Source organism: Caretta caretta, chromosome 6, assembly GCF_965140235.1.
Source record: "Caretta caretta isolate rCarCar2 chromosome 6, rCarCar1.hap1, whole genome shotgun sequence".
Classification (NCBI taxonomy): domain Eukaryota; kingdom Metazoa; phylum Chordata; order Testudines; family Cheloniidae; genus Caretta; species Caretta caretta.
This window is the reverse complement of record NC_134211.1, coordinates 59765245-59781050: the sequence shown is the minus strand read 5'-3', so window position 1 is coordinate 59781050 and position 15806 is coordinate 59765245. Positions and strand designations below refer to the sequence as shown.

At 43.2% G+C, this 15806-nt stretch overlaps 1 protein-coding gene across 1 annotated transcript; it reads right to left on the bottom strand.

Annotated features, from left to right (window-relative positions):
• Positions 1–3854: 3854 nt before the first annotated feature.
• Positions 3855–15765, bottom strand: NDUFS3 (NADH:ubiquinone oxidoreductase core subunit S3). The gene is made up of 7 exons (XM_048854278.2): positions 15619–15765; positions 13614–13682; positions 12380–12477; positions 11908–12057; positions 7769–7894; positions 5046–5165; positions 3855–4114 (listed from the first exon to the last, which is right to left on the bottom strand). The coding sequence occupies exons 1-7, from the start codon at positions 15659–15661 to the stop codon at positions 3947–3949; spliced, it is 774 nt and encodes a 257-aa protein (XP_048710235.2). The 5' UTR covers positions 15662–15765; the 3' UTR covers positions 3855–3946.
• Between the last annotated feature and the right edge of the window lie 41 nt (positions 15766–15806).

Sequence of the window (15806 nt, the reverse complement as noted above, 5' to 3'; positions counted from 1 at the left end):
TCACGAAAGCTCATGCTCAAATAAATTGGTTAATCAGCCTTCAGTTAACTCACTGTCCACTTGTGTGATTGACTTCTTCATCTCAATAAACAATACCAGCCTTGAGTTTTGTAGTTATATATACACAAAATCCCACCTAGATCACTCCCCAGCTATTACCAGGTCTCTACCCCTGTGCACCCCTGACAGCCTCTTTCCTCATTTACAATCCCACTCATGCTAAGGCTCTGTGACCTCTGGAAAAAAAACAAACAAACCTAGGTTAGGAAGACAGGAGGTAGAACTGAAGTATACACCTTTTTAGCAGGACAGAAGATTCCACTCTGATGTATATGCTGCCACCAGAATCAGTTAGACTATTGTACTGAGGCTCAGAGCTAATGCTCTGGCTGGTGGTTTGGGTCTGAGCATGTAGCACAGGGCCTTATGCAGCTGCATGGGCCTAGGGCTGCCACTGACAGTTAATATGGTTGCATTAGCTACAAAGGAGATACCACCCAATGGAAGAGGTATTTGTGATCCACAGAAAGTCCAGTGGCTTAGGAATAGGGAGGCTCTGAATCTCTCTCCTAAGGGAAACTGTTTTTGCCTACAGTTTGGCTAGAAAAGGAGGCTGTATTTTTACAATAGCCCTGGATTTCTGAAGTCAGGCTACTCTTCCTCACTTGCTTCAGATCCAGTTACTCCTTGTTAAACCCTTTAATCTAGGATGGGATCTCTCAACCATTTTTGGAGAGTGAACATTGTAGTAGAGATTGTCTTGAGCACACCTCCCCTTCTCCCCTTTGCCATTACATCCTCTGCTTGCAATAACTACAGCAGTTGCTGGCATACAAAATTAGTGTTAGGAAAATATTTAGGTGATTTTAATGCAATTTAGCACTGGGGTGGAAGTTGGCAGTATGTGATCAGGCAGTTACCTGTGGAGCACCAGCAAATTCTCCACGTATCGGTTTGAGAACCACTGCCGCAGGAGGGTATTTAGTTATAATTTATATTTTTTTCTTTGTTGATTTTAAGGCAGAAACTCAGGTAAAGCTATCAGCATTCTCTGGCTGCTCCTCTTCTGTGCATCTGTAAGTAGATCAGATCACTGCACTGGGTCTTGCTATGCTAATTCATGCTAGCATTTGTCAGGGTCAGTAGCAATCCCAAAGCATTTCAAACAGCTGCTGTGAGGAAAGTTGGTCTGTTCCTCCAGTGGGATCTACCAGTCCCTACCAGTCAGGGCTCTGAAGACACCTGAGCATGGACAACTTTGGGTTCATGCTCTCCAGTGGAGGAAAAAAATGTACATTTCCCACAGAACTTGAAATATTTCAAGGCAATGCAAATCCATCTCTCATTGGTCCAACCAACATTAGGTCATGACTCCTCTCCCTTATTGTTACATACTACCCCTTCCAGCTCCACCAGCACTTTAGTCACTAGTCTGAGCAGCACTAAGTGAGGCCTTGTAGTCTCCAAGGATAGCATGGATGAGTGAGTAGGCTGCAGCTACAGGCATGGTTTTACACTGTTATAAAGCCCCAGCTTTCTCTCACCAGAAAGGATTTGGCCCCAGTCATAACCCTAGTTTCCTCAGTAAATACTCTGGATAAGATTAAACTCGATAAGTTTATGGAGGAGATGGTATGATGGGATAACATGATTTTGGTAATTAATTGATCTTTAAATATTCATGGTAAATAGGCCCAATGGCCTGTGATGGGATGTTAGATGAGGTGGGATCTGAGTTACCCAGGAAAGAATTTTCTGTAGTATCTGGCTGGTGAATCTTGCCCATATGCTCAGAGTTTAGCTGATCGCCATATTTGGTGTCAGTAAGGAATCTTCCTCCAGGGCAGATTGGAAGAGGCCCTGGAGATTTTTCGCCTTCCCCTGTAGCATGGGTTACTTGCCGGAGGATTCTCTGCTCCTTGAAGTCTTTAAACCACGATTTGAGGACTTCAATAGCTCAGACATAGGTGAGAGGTTTTTCGCAGGACCGGGTGGGTGAGATTCTGTGGCCTGTGTTGTACAGGACTCAATAATGGTCCCTTCTGACCTTAGTATCTATGAATCTGTGGGTAGCCAAGAGCTTGTCCTTAAGCCAAGTGCTGTGCTCTGACTCCATTAGGACAGCGGTTTGGACTCTACCACCACTTCCTTTAGCAGTCCTAGCATTATGTCTTAGCTTGGCAGGGCCCTGCACTTCTTGCCCATCTCACTCAAGCTCCCCACTCATGCAAGAGTTTTCCTTCTGTTTCAGTGACCATCCCTCATTTTTCTGGCTTATCACAGTCACATTATCAAAAGGCTACATGTACTATGGTTCATGGTACTATGCCCCAAGCAACTTTGTGGGGTTGCAGCAGGGAGCACGCTTTATGAAGTTCTATCTGCAATAATGGATAAACTGCCAAAACTACTACTTCTAGCACAATACATGCTGACCCATAGCTTTCTATATTCCCACCAAACAACAGCACCAGGTCATGTTTTATAGGTCATGTTTCTAGCAGTGGCCACAAGAATATTTTCTACCTAATCACCTCAGATGATGGGATGTGTAGGCTTAAAGCAAAGCTGGGAATTGTATAAAACCTAGAAGGCCTGTTGACTGCTCTGACTTCTGCTTCCCTCTCACAAGAAAAGCCATAACTTTTCATGACTATGCTGAAGACAACTGTCCTTCACTAGACAAGGCAGCTCTAAGTCAAGTCCCAAACACAAGGAGTTGCAGCAGCCTAAAGAAAGCCAAAACAAAACAAAACCAATGCTCACGAGCATACAGTAGGGAAGAAAGCATATCTTCCATTGTTCCAATGGATAATTATCAAGACCGTTAAAAATTTTCACCTTGTTTCCAGTCTAAATTTGTCTAGCTTCAACTTCCAACTGTTAAATTGAAGGGCCCATTATCATATTTTGATCCTCACATAGGTACCTATAGACTGTAATTAAGTTACCCTTTAACCTCTTTCTTAAGCTAAACAGATTGAGCTCGAGTCTGTCACCATAAGGCATGTTTTCTTATCCTTTAATCATTGTCATGGCTCTTCTTTGATCTCTCTCCAATTTATCAATATCATTCTTGAACTGTGGACAACAGAACTGGACAGAGTATTCCAGCAGCAGTTCACCCAGTGCCAAATAAAGAGCTAATATAGCCTTCCTACTCAATATTCCCCTCCTTACACATTCAAGAATTGCATTATTTTTCCAGTCACTGCTTCCCAGGATAGAGTCCCCCAACCTATAAGAAAGGAACAAAGAACGTAAGCCAAGGTGTAGAACTTCACATTAATATTATGAGTTTTAAAACACAGTAGTTTGCTTGTGCCCAATTTACCACATGATCCAGATCACTCTGTAGCAGTGATCTATTCTCTTCATTATTTACCACTTCCCCCAATCTGTGGGTCATCTGCAAACTGTCAGTGATGATTTTATATTTTCTTCCAGGACATTGATAAAAATGTTAAACAGCATAGGCCCAAGAACTGAGCTTGGCAGGACCCCACTAGAAACTCACTCGCTTGATAAATCCCTATTTGTAATTGCTTGTTGAGACCTGTCAATTAGCTGGTTTTCAATCCATTTAACGTATCAACAGGTTATGTTCTTTCCACATCAGTTAATTAAATAGAAAGAGGACATTTGAGTTCCGCATTATCTGCTCCCCTTAGAGCATCCTTTCTATGCTCTAGTCCCCGCCCTAGTTCTTCCTCATAGCAGTCCCACACAGTTTATGATTTTTTTTTTTCTGTAAGTGATTTTACATTTTACAGTTAATGAAAGACAAACAATCCCAGGTGCTGTTCAGCCAATTAGAAACCTGTATTTTCCAATCACGAGTTCACAGACAAGGGTCTCATGTCAGGTTTTATTCATATAAATATGAAGGTAGAACAGGAAGGTCAGTGCCACACAGGAAGTTCCCAGCATCCTCTTGGTCCTGCTGCTATTTTGCATCTCCTTTCTTGTCTCCTGCTTCTAGTTTCAGGGTCTCTGGAGCTGTGCGATAGGCAGGAAACGTCTCCCAGGGACTGTTCAGATCGAATTTGCGGAACTCCTGAGCCAGCTCCACAGGCTCTGCCACCACCCGTTTCACCTCATCATCATACCGCACCTGCAACGGGGCAAAAACCAGCTGGTCACCATGGCTTGTTCCCAGCCACTGAGCAGCTTCTTCTGTTAGCCAAATAAAACTGCTCACTCCAGTTTTTAGTTCAAAGCTCATGAGAGCTCAGGACACATGGATAAGGAGAATCAGGCAAGGTGCAGGTGTGTACCATCCAGCTCTGTCACACACATCAAGCCTGATCCCTTGCTATTCCAGTCCTGATTTCCCATCCTCAGCTCTGCAGATGTCCTTTCCTACAGCACCTTCTGCTATTCAGTTCTGTTTCACCTCTCAAAACAAAGTTAATGCACCTAATCCTGACCTGCAGTCCCTTCTCTTCTAGTCCCCAGATTCAATTGTGCAAAAATACTAAGCTTTGTGATGCAGTCACTTGGAACGAGGTGGAGACCAAACAAACTCATTTCATTTGTATTTTAATCTAGATAAAAATCTAGGTTAGAGGAATGGAATGTGTGAAGAAAGCTGAGGCAGCTAAACGTGATGGCTTTGTTGCTTTGCCATTAGATTTGAAACACCTTGACTCCCTGGAAACAGAGGTTCCAGAAAGATCAGCTCAATCATTAAACCCTCTGAGGGAGTTAAACTTAGTCTTCAGCCATTCCGTGGGAATGAGTTCGATGTTTTGGATGGAGCATTAAAAGTAGACAGTCCTGTCTTCTTTGCCATGAAAGCAAAATTTCTTGCTACTCTTGTGTAAGAGGAAAGGTTTACCCTGTGTCTCTGGCCCCAAATTCCCCTATTATGCAGGGTGTGGTGTGTTGGCTAAATTCTAGGGGGGATATACACAGTGCCTGAAAGGGACTGAGAAAATTGAAACGATTATTAAGGAAACACTTCAGAGTTCCATAACAGCCATGGCCCAACTCTGAAGCATAGATGGCTTTCTGAATGCAGAGTGAACCAGAATTCTTCATACCTCTACATATCCGGAGAGTGGAAAGTCCTTCCGAAATGGGTGGCCCTCAAACCCATAGTCTGTTAGAATTCGCCTCAGGTCAGGGTGGTTGGCAAAGAAGACTCCATACATGTCCCAAACCTAAAAGAAAGGAAACCAAACAAGCCACACATCACCCCATCCTAGAAAAGCCCCTCAGTGTACCTCAGAAGCTTAAAACTTCCACACCTCATCTAAGAGGGACCAACCCAACAAAGAAAACCTCTTCCCAAAGAGGCCTGCGCAGCCTCCTTTTTCTTTCTCACCCTAAAAAGAAGCCACCCCCAGCGTATACTGTACTAACAATGTGTAGGCTGGATGCCTGGACAGTGCAGTGGCTGGGCAGTTGATCGGGGGCACTGCTCATAGATTCTAATGTCAGATCATCTAGTCTGACCTCCTGTATAAAATTATGGGTTTTAAGGAGGCTTGGCAGAATTCAATTATTTATTTGCAATTTAGACAGATAATACTGATGTTTATTTTAAGCATTTCCCCCCTCAATTTAAGTTTCCACAGTTGTGCAAATTATGGGTTTTAAGAAGCATTTTTCCAATTTTTAATCTATTTAAATGTTGACAGCTGTGGGAAGTTATAGGGGGGACAATTATTTAATGACAGTAGACATTGAGATTCAAAAAGTTAAAGCTTTACCGCTGTTAAAACACAAACTGTTAACATCACGTGTCAAAAGAAAGTCAATATCCTAAAATCAACCTGTAGCTTACAAGCAGTATTTTTCTTACTTTGTCTGTCAAATTCTATCATCATCATCGGAAATATTTTTTTCCACCAGTTTGGCAAAAATCGACATTTCCAACATTTACTGATAAAAATCTAATCCTTCCAAGTTTATGTATAACACAGGCCTTAGAACTTTCCCAAAATAATTCCATTTGAATTTGAGCTTATATTTAAAAAAAGTAAATCCAACCTTGATTTAAAAATTGTCAGACAAATTCAGACAGGAAATAAGATGCAAAATTTTAACACCAAAGGTCATTAACCATTGGAATAACCACCATCCTCACTACTCAACCTGTGGCCCAATTAGCACAGAGCTGCGGCCCATGTGACATCCTCAGGGCAATGCAGGTAGTATTGGATGCGGCTCAAGTAACATATTATGGGTCACATGTGTGATCCACAATGGTAAATAGGTTGAGAACTACTGTCCTAGAGGATAACAACCTTATAAGGAATAGCCAGCATAGATTTGTCAAGAACATGCCAAACCAACCTAATTTCCCTCTTTGACAGGGTTACTGGCATAATGGATGGTGGGAAGTAGCAGATGTGATATATCTTGATTTTAAGAAGGCTTTTGACACAATCCCACATGACATTCTCATAAGCAAACTAGGGAAATATGGCCTACATTAAATTACTATGAGGTGGGTGCACAACCTGGCTGAAAGATTGTACTCAAAGAATAGTTATCAATGGTTTGCTTTCCAACTGGGAGGATATATCTACTGGTGTCCCATACTATTCAATATTTTCATTAATGACTTGATAATGGAGTGGAGAGTATGCTTGTAACATTTGTAGATGACACCAAGCTAGAAAGATTGCGAGTACTTTGGAGGACAGAATTCAAATTCAAAATGACCTTGACAAAATTGAGAATTGGTCTGAATTCAACAAGATGAGATTAAATAAAGAAATGCATAGGACTTCACTTGGGAAGGAAAAATATCAAACGCACAACTATCAAGTGGGGACTAACTGGCTAGAGAGTAGTGCTGCTGAAAAGGATCTGAGGTTATAGTGAATCACAAATTGAATGAGTCAACAGTGTGATGCAGTTGCAAAAAAAAAAAAAAAAGCTAATATAATTCAGGGGTGTATTAACAGGTGTCTCGTGCATAAGACATGGGAGGTAATTTTCCTGCTGTACTCAGCACTGGTGAGGGCTCAGCTGAAGTTGTGTGTCCAATTCTGGGCTTCACACTTGAGGAAAGATGTGGACAAATTACAGAGAGTCCAGAAGAGAGCAGCAAAAATGATAAAAGGTTTAGAAAACCTGACTTATGGGGAAAGGTTAAAAAACTGGGCATGTTTAGTCATCAGAAAAGGAGACAGAGGGGGACCTGATAATCTTCAAATAAGTTCCGGGCAAGAAGAGGATGGTGATCAATTGTTCTCCATGTCCACTGAAGGGAGTACAAGGAGTAATTGGCTTAATCTGCAACAAGGGACATTTTAGGTTAGATATTTGGAAAACTTTCTAACTATAAGGGAAGTTAAGCACTGGAACAGGCTACCAAGGAAGGTTGTGGAATTCCCATCTATGCAGGTATTTAAGAACACTTTGGACAAACACCTGTCACGGATGGTCTAGGTTTACTTGATCCTGCCTCAGCACGGGGCTGGACTTGAGCTCTCAAGATCCCTTCCAATCCTACGTATCTGATTCTAAATTGTTCCAATGATTAATGATCCTCACTGTTAAAAAAATCTACATCTTATTTCCAGTCTGAATTTGTCCAACTTCAACTTCCAGTCATTGGATCTTGTTATACCTTTGCTCAAAGCCCTCAGAAGAACGTCAAGTGCCTCTTCTCCCATTCCCAAGGGCAACACCACTCCCTCCTACACAGTTCCCAGAGGAATAGGGTTTCACTCAAACATGGTCTCCTCCAACCCCCACATGGATCCTGTTCCCAAACACAAAGCCCTTGGGAAAGCACACTGGAGCTCACCTCTCTTTCATACCAGTTTGCTGCCTGGTGCACTGACACTGCTGAATCGACAGGTGTCAGCTCATCTGTGTACGTCTTCACCCGGATCCGAGAATTGAAGCGCAGAGACAGGAGATTATAAACAATCTAAAGGGAATTGAGAAAAAGCAACCAATTTGTGTCCTAGCTCACATATAAACTGTCTCCCGGAATGACTTGAGATTTTTATAGTGAAATACCGGCTGAAGGGGCACGGGCAAGGAAGAAGAGAGGTTTTCAGATGAGTTTTCCAGTGAGACCATGATAGCACTTCATACCTATGGAACAAGGGTAGCCACTCCATAGTTAAAGTTCAAGCTAACTTTCCTATTATTAGCCTAATTTATGAAAAAAGGAAAGAAAAAACCCCACCATCTCTAATTTCCCCAGAAACAAACCAATTCTCCTGAAACTTAACTGGCCACATTTAGTGTTACTGTCTATACCGTGGATTAATATTTTACATTGTCCAAAGCATGTGAAAAGTAATAAGAGTTTAACTTGACCAGTTTATAGAATGAGCAGAGATCGGAGACAAACTACTATTACAACTTGGATGCATTTACACTAAAAACTGATCAGGGAGGTGCAAAGCTTTTGGCAAGGTCACCAATTGTTTTAGACTAAGATATTGCTAGAATGGCAGGAAGTGTCAGCGTAGAACCCTAGATATGTTTTGATTGGTTAATTCTGATGGGATGAGGATGTCATCCCTTTCTAGGCATTGCATTATTAAGGCGTCACTTGGCTACTAGCTTAACCTTACAGGAAGGAAGATGCATTACTGTGTGCCAACCGGTCTTGCCAGTATGGTCACATACTAGGAACCAGGAATCTACCATCACACTGATTAGCCTTCATTGGCCACCATCCTGAAAGATGTCCTGACCAGAATGGGCAAGGAGAAACAACCAGGTGACATCTCCATGTCCATAAGGTTAGCTAAATCCTGAACAATACCTGAAGCGTGAAACTTAGGTACTGCTATTCCCTCCCTTGTATGTAAGTTTCCTTCCCTGTTCATCCCTCTCCCTCCTATTCTCTTCTATATAGGTCCATATACCACACATCACTGAAGTATCTGAGTGCTTTCCAGTAGTGCATTAAGCAATGTAACTACAGAGCTGTTATGTGTGAGTTACTCTCTCATCCTCTCCCCACAGCGAGAAGCACGTGCAGTGGTGTGTCTTGTTTTGGTAGCTTTGCTTGTTTGAATGTACCTATTCCTATGTATTTACATTAGAAAAGGCAAGGTAAAAAATGCGCTTGGCACTTGTAGTGGAAAGTCGTGAGGTTTATGAGGGCTGTTAGTTCTTGGGGGAGTTCATGCCAGTCTTGGACCGCCCCACAGAGAAAGTTCGGTCTCCTGCACAGGTGAGCCTTATTCTTACTGTTGAGAGTTCCACTGTGCCATAAGAGCATAGTTGTCAACCACAGTCTTTACCCTGGAGCTTTAGGTGGTCTTTTAGCTCTCCTGGGCGCAGGTCATGGAGCACTTTGAAGATAAGGACTGAGACATTGCACCTGGTTCAAAATTCTAAGGGAAGCCAGTGTAGAGGGCAGAAGACTGGTTTGATATGCTCAGAGTAGGCTGTGTTGCTGAGGAGACGTGCTGCAATGTTCTGTACTATCCAGAATTTCCTAAGGCCGAGCCTTCATGCCTGGGTGTACTGCAGTAGTCCAGTGAAGAGGTGTCAAAGGTACAAATAACCAAGGCCAGGTCTTCATCCACCAGGATGGGATGCAGTCTCCAGGCCAACTGAAGATGGTAGAAAGCAATATTCACAGGTGATGCCATTTGAAACCTCAGTGTCAACGATGAATCCAAGGTTACTTCTAGACTACGGACTGAATTGACCAATTGTGGGTGTTTGCCTTCAACCATATGAGGCTGCATTGTGGCTGCAAACTCTTCAAAATCATTTTCTTTGCCCACTAGCATCACCTCTGTCTTGCTTAGGTTCAACTTCAGCCAGCTTTTCTTTTACCACTCCCCCTACCTCTCTCTTTTTGCCTAACAGACCAGCTTAACCAAGACACGTCCATCCTTACACCACTGCTGAGAGTCTGTGGCCAAAAAGGCAAACAAAACCAATGCCTTAACACTGGTAAAAGTCTTCCAGGTCTCAGAGGAGGTACAAGTGAAAGAGAGAAGCTGTGCCTTCTTGTCTTTTCTGTGTGTGTGAGCATCTGTGTTTTGAAACAACTGAAAAGCTACTGTGTGGGATTTCAAGAGCACCTAAGGGAGTTAGGTGCCAATTCCCATTGAAAGTCAGTGGGAATTAGATGCCTAAATCCACTAGGTGATTTTGAATATCCCTCCTACCATTTATAACTAATTATTTCCTACAGTTTATAAAAAGCTATTAATACAAGGAAGTCACTTCAAATAAAAATTATTATTAAAAAGAAAGTTGATAAATTAAGTTTCAAATGCTTTAACTTTCTTATGTGGTTAAGAAGAGATTTAAAAATATATTTCATGTTGGTTATATGCAATAGGAGTTTTGTGTTTATATAGAAAGGGTTTTCACTGGTGTAATTAGATCAACTTTAAATAGATTTAGCTACCCTGTTGCAAATTTTTTGAACATAAACCAAGCCTAAAGAAAGGGTAATACTGTTTTTAGGAGTTTGATACCAATAAAACAGTTTCAGCCCAAACTCTTAGTTTTTTGTTTTAGAATATACCTTTCATCTGATATGGAAACCCCATGAGGTAAAAGAGAGAGATGTTGTACCAGACTGTGTAAACTGCAAAAGAGAAACTGCCAGATTCTATGGCGGGACAGAGGCTAGTACTAGAAAAGTGTGTGTGAGAGAGTGAGATCAGGCATAAGAAGTTAGGTGAAGCAAGGCCATGGAGGATTTTAAAACAAAGAAGGCACCTTCAGCATAGATGTAGATGCAGCTAGGTAGGAGCAGAGCCGAGACATGAAACTGTAAACATTTTGGGGTTGGGACTCTCTCTTTGTTATGTATGTGTATGCTGCTTAGCACAATGGTGCCTCAAATCCTGTTTGGGGCTTCTGGGTGCTACTTCACAACTAGTGCTAAATAACTAGAGAAGTCTGCCTACCTACAGAGGCCACCCAGGAGAATGGAGCTGTTCAGAGTTGAAGGCTGCAATGAGGGCAAGGAAGATGAAGCAGAAGGAGCGGACATCGTCAGAAAGAAGGTGGTTGGTGAATACATGGAGAAGAAAGTTTTGTGAGTCATGGTCAAAGTAAATCAGTGGCTTCAGATCCAAAGAGTAGTATTACTCCTGGGGAAATTCTGCGCCAAAAAATTAGAAGTTCTGCAAAATTCTGCATATTTTGTCAAAATAACACAATATAATCACACCAGTTTCAATTATTTTGGATCATTTATTTCAAAATACCTGTCGGCGAGTATGTCTGTAACAATACAGACAAAAAAAGTTTCCCCTAGGAGTAGAGAGTTAAAGAAACCTCTGCAAGAGCCCAGTTGTTGTTTCTCTGTAATGCTTTTGTCAGGTGCCTTGGTCTAGGGTCTCACATACCAGCTGGGCACATCTTGGGGGAAAACTCTGCCCTTTCAGTCTTAGACATCCACACCCCCAAACCCCTCCAGAACCCAGCTGGGGGCACCCCCCAGCCCAGACACCAGCTGATGGGCACACCCCAGCCAGACATCCAAACCCCCTACCCCCCAGAGCCCAGGAATCCAGACAGAAACAGCCTGTTGCTGGGTCCAGCGTGCTGGAAACTGCAGCAGCCCAGAACCCTCCAGCTCTCTCCCCCCAAACAGAGTCCTGTATTTGGGAGCTGGAGCTCTGCTGGGTCCAGTGGCCCCTAATGGTGGCCAGCAGCTCTGCAGCACTAATTCTACAGGGAAAAATGAATTCCTGCATTGGGCAGTGGCCTCAGGGTCACTATTTAACTGGGTGTGTTAATAATATGTCAGTGATACAACTGATTCTATGCTCAGTGGGTTAAGCAAAACCTGAAGTTCTCAGAGCAGATAAGCATAACTGTCACAGAATGCAAATGACCATTCAATGCATGGCCAGAGCTGTAAATAACTGCTTATCTTAGTATTCAACACCATCATCTTCTATAACTCTTTGCAGATCTGTACCTTCAAGGAATAGTTCCTACCTCAAAACGATACTGTCGAGTTGGGACATCAATAGCAGTCAAATCAGCCAGGGATTTAAATTGGGCATTGGTGTGATCTCGAAGAAAAGTCAGAATTGGAACAACCCCATCAGGATGGATAAATATCTCCAATTCATTGAAACAGGTCACCTGTGGAAAGGACAGAAAGCAAATTCGTATAGAAGCTGAAGGGATTGAGCAGTGCATTGAATAAAGCAGGATACTCAGATCAGGAGGGTTTGGGGCCACATGATCAGGTATATCACATCAGACCAAGGAACTCAACAGCAGAAATGTTTTTTAGCCAGCTCTATCGCTCTCTTCCACCCAGAGCCCTGTACATCTGCAGATATCCACAGACCATGTTTGTGGACTGGATGCGGATATGAATTTTGTATCCACGCAGGGCTCTACCAGCCAGCTCCTCACTACACATACCCCAAGCTAGAATGATTTGATTGGTAATACCTACCTGGACTTGCTGGATATACTTGGGCAGAATTTCAGCCACATACTCTCCAAAAGCACATAGCTGGTTCTGGGCCACTTCATCCTTTGGTCGAACAGTAGCTGGAAAGAACAACAGACTTCTCAGGGCTATTGAATGGTAAGCCATAGAAAGAGGAGCAGTAACTCCCAGCCCCACACTAGCTCAGCATGACTCTAGTCAGCTTGGCCATAGGTCTGTCCCCCAGCAGGGAGCAGCTAGGTAGGAGGAGACAAGCCATGACTGTAAAGATCAACTTAATGAGAGGGAGGCACCTCACAACGTGGTGAACTAAATGGCTATCTACCAACACCAGGAGGAACATGGATAGAGTCTAATGTACAAGATGCATAGCATATTTAGGAAACAGACTTTGGTAAGTGGGCAAATCTACTCCAGTGCCCAGCCATCAGGTGTCAGACAACAGAGCATCCTGTCACCATGAATATGAAACTGCTTGCATCACACTGGGCGGAATCAAAAGTGGTGTAGAAAGTACGGGGATGTTATAATTCAGTAAAAGGAATAAAGTGAGAGAAGTTTAGACTGAACATCAGCAAACATTTCCTGATTTCCTAAATCCTAAAGGGATTTAACAGACTGATTCCTGATAAGAGGAAAGCAGTTTCTCCAGCACATAATGTCTTAGTTTTACAAGGACAGTGCCCATTTTCCATATAACGTTCTAGCAGCTCAGCAATTTCTTTCACAACACCTGAAGTGTCCTTGTTTTTTCATTCTGTCTGGTTTATATTTTTTGTTGTTCAAGATTTACTGAAACACAGAAGTAGATCTGCGGTGATCACCAGAAACAGTCTAATGGAAAGAATATTCACTCCAAATGCTGTACATTACACTGAAGAGAGAAATTTCATGAGTGTAGACACCAAAACTGTTCTTTTGCTCAAAATGCTTGTTAACATTTATTCAGTATTTTATGATAAATCAATTCAGAAGACAAAGCTACCGAAGTTAAAAATCCTCTTCCTCTCTGAGAAATATGCAAGTGTTATGGTGGAGTCAGAAGCTGGCAGTTGCAGCACCAGCATACTTAGAAAAAAAAAAAAAAGCACATACATTTTCTTTTATATATCTAAATGTCACTGCAAAAACGTTCTGGGTTGATTTTGAAAATATGGTCACCTTACTGAGTTATTCTAAATGAGACCCACTTTACAGACTCCAGGAGTTGGTGAAATACTAATAAACTCAGACTTACGATGGGTCTCTGTTGTGGAGCTCCCTTCAAAACGAGCTTGTTGCAACAGCACTGCCGGGCGTGCAGCAGCTACAAAGAGAAAGAGCACAGATGAAACTGTCTGTACCACATACTCCATTTCTCCTCTAAGGAGGAATGCCTTCTTTCCTCCTCTCCAGAGACCAGGAGACTTCCTCATGTTGTCCCATCCTGATGAGGTGAGCTTCATTTTAACATATGGGAATTAAGTCTGACCTTCCCTTGGCCCCCCCCCCCCCCCAAACAATAATCATATAGTGTAGTGAAAATACCCCCAAAAGAAATCCTGAATGTGCAGTCCAGCAGACAAGTGCTACTCACAGACACAAATTCTACCAAGGAGGCCTATTCCCTCCACTAAGTACTATGCAGAAACAAAGGCTATGGTGATACCTTTTCCATACGAAGCAATAAACCCTCCTCTCCTAAACCAGAAATCTGATTAATCACACTTTAGGAGTGGAGGATGTATCACTCAATTTCCTACAGCAATATCTAAACCATATGCCCAACTATTGTACTTAGAAGTGAACAGTGCTCGATATACTAGAGCAAACAGTAACACAGTGATATCCTGCCTAATGGAAAGAACAGATCAAATATAATACGGATCTTGGAGATCCCTTCTTTCTCTTTTGATGTTTATATCACATTCATCACCACGTTATTCAAGCCTTCTCCCAAAAGCGCTAATTCAGCAGATATCTTACTGCACATGAACAGGCAGAGTCTTACTAATCCTGTATCGGAGGGGTAGCCATGTTTGTCTGGATCTGTAAAAGCGGCAAAGAGTCCTGTGGCACCTTCTAGACTAACAGACATATTGGAAAAAAGAAAAGGAGGACTTGTGGCACCTTAGAGGCTAACAAATTTACTTGAGCATAAGCTTTCATAAGCTACAGCTCACTTCATTGGATGCATTCAGTGGAAAATACAGTGGGAAGATTTATATACACATACAGAACATGAAATAATGGGTGTTACCATATACACTGTAACAAGAGACTGATCGCTTAGGATGAGCTATTACCAGCGGGGAGGGGGGAGAGGGAGGAACCTTTTGTAGCAATAATCAAGGTGGGCCATTTCCAGCAGTTGACAAGAACATGTGAGGGGGGGGGGGGGGGGAGAATAGTTTTACTTTGTGTAATGACCCATCCACTCCCAGTCTTTATTCAAGCCTAAGTTAATTGAATCCAGTTTGCAAATTAATTCCAATTCAGCAGTCTCTCACTGGAGTCTGTTTTTGAAGTTTTTTTGTTGAAGAATTGCCACTTTTAGGTCTGTAATCGAGTGACCAAAGCGATTGAAGTGTTCTCCGACTGGTTTTTGAATGTTAGAATTCTTGACGTCTGATTTGTGTCCATTTATTCTTTTACGTAGAGACTGTCCGGTTTGACCAATATACATGGCAGAGGAGCATTGCTGGCACACGATGGCATATATCACATTGGTAGATGTGCAGGTGAAAGAGCCTCCGATAGCGTGGCTGACGTGATTAGGCCCTAGGATGGGGTCTCAAGCTTTCGTGGGTGAATACATGCATGCATCCAACGAAGTGGGTATTCACCCACGAAAGCTTATGCTCCAATATGTCTGTTAGTCTATAAGGTGCCACAGGACTCTTTGCCGCTTTTACTAAGCCTGGACTCGCCAACAGAAGCGAGGCCCAGAGACACCAGGGAGACGCGGGGGGCCAGTGAGACACAGAAGACATTTGCCATTCAGCTGCACAGAAGTAAAATCTTTCCCCGAAGGCAGCACGAGGCGACCCAGCGAGGCAGAGGAGAAGTGGGCAGGAAGACAGCCTCTGCCACCGAACCACTCTCGGCACGGCTGGAAGGGGACACGGTGACTCCCGCCCCAGCCAAAGGGGGCTGCACACAGGCCGGCCCTACCGAGGGGCTCCTCGCCTAGGCAACCCGACTCACGTGGGGCCGGGGTCACGGGGGCCCCGACTCTCTCCCCACCAGCCCCATTACCTCACCTCTAAGGCCAGCCCGGGCCAGACCCAGCGCTGCTGCTAACATCCTGCCCCGGGCAGCGAGCCGGGGACACGGACAGACAAGGGCACAGACCGGAAACGGAAGGCGCCTCCACGGTTAAATTCCCCAGACCGGAAGTAGAATGTGCCACAGCCGTCAGTTTAGCAGGGAGTTTCCGGTAAAGTGACGG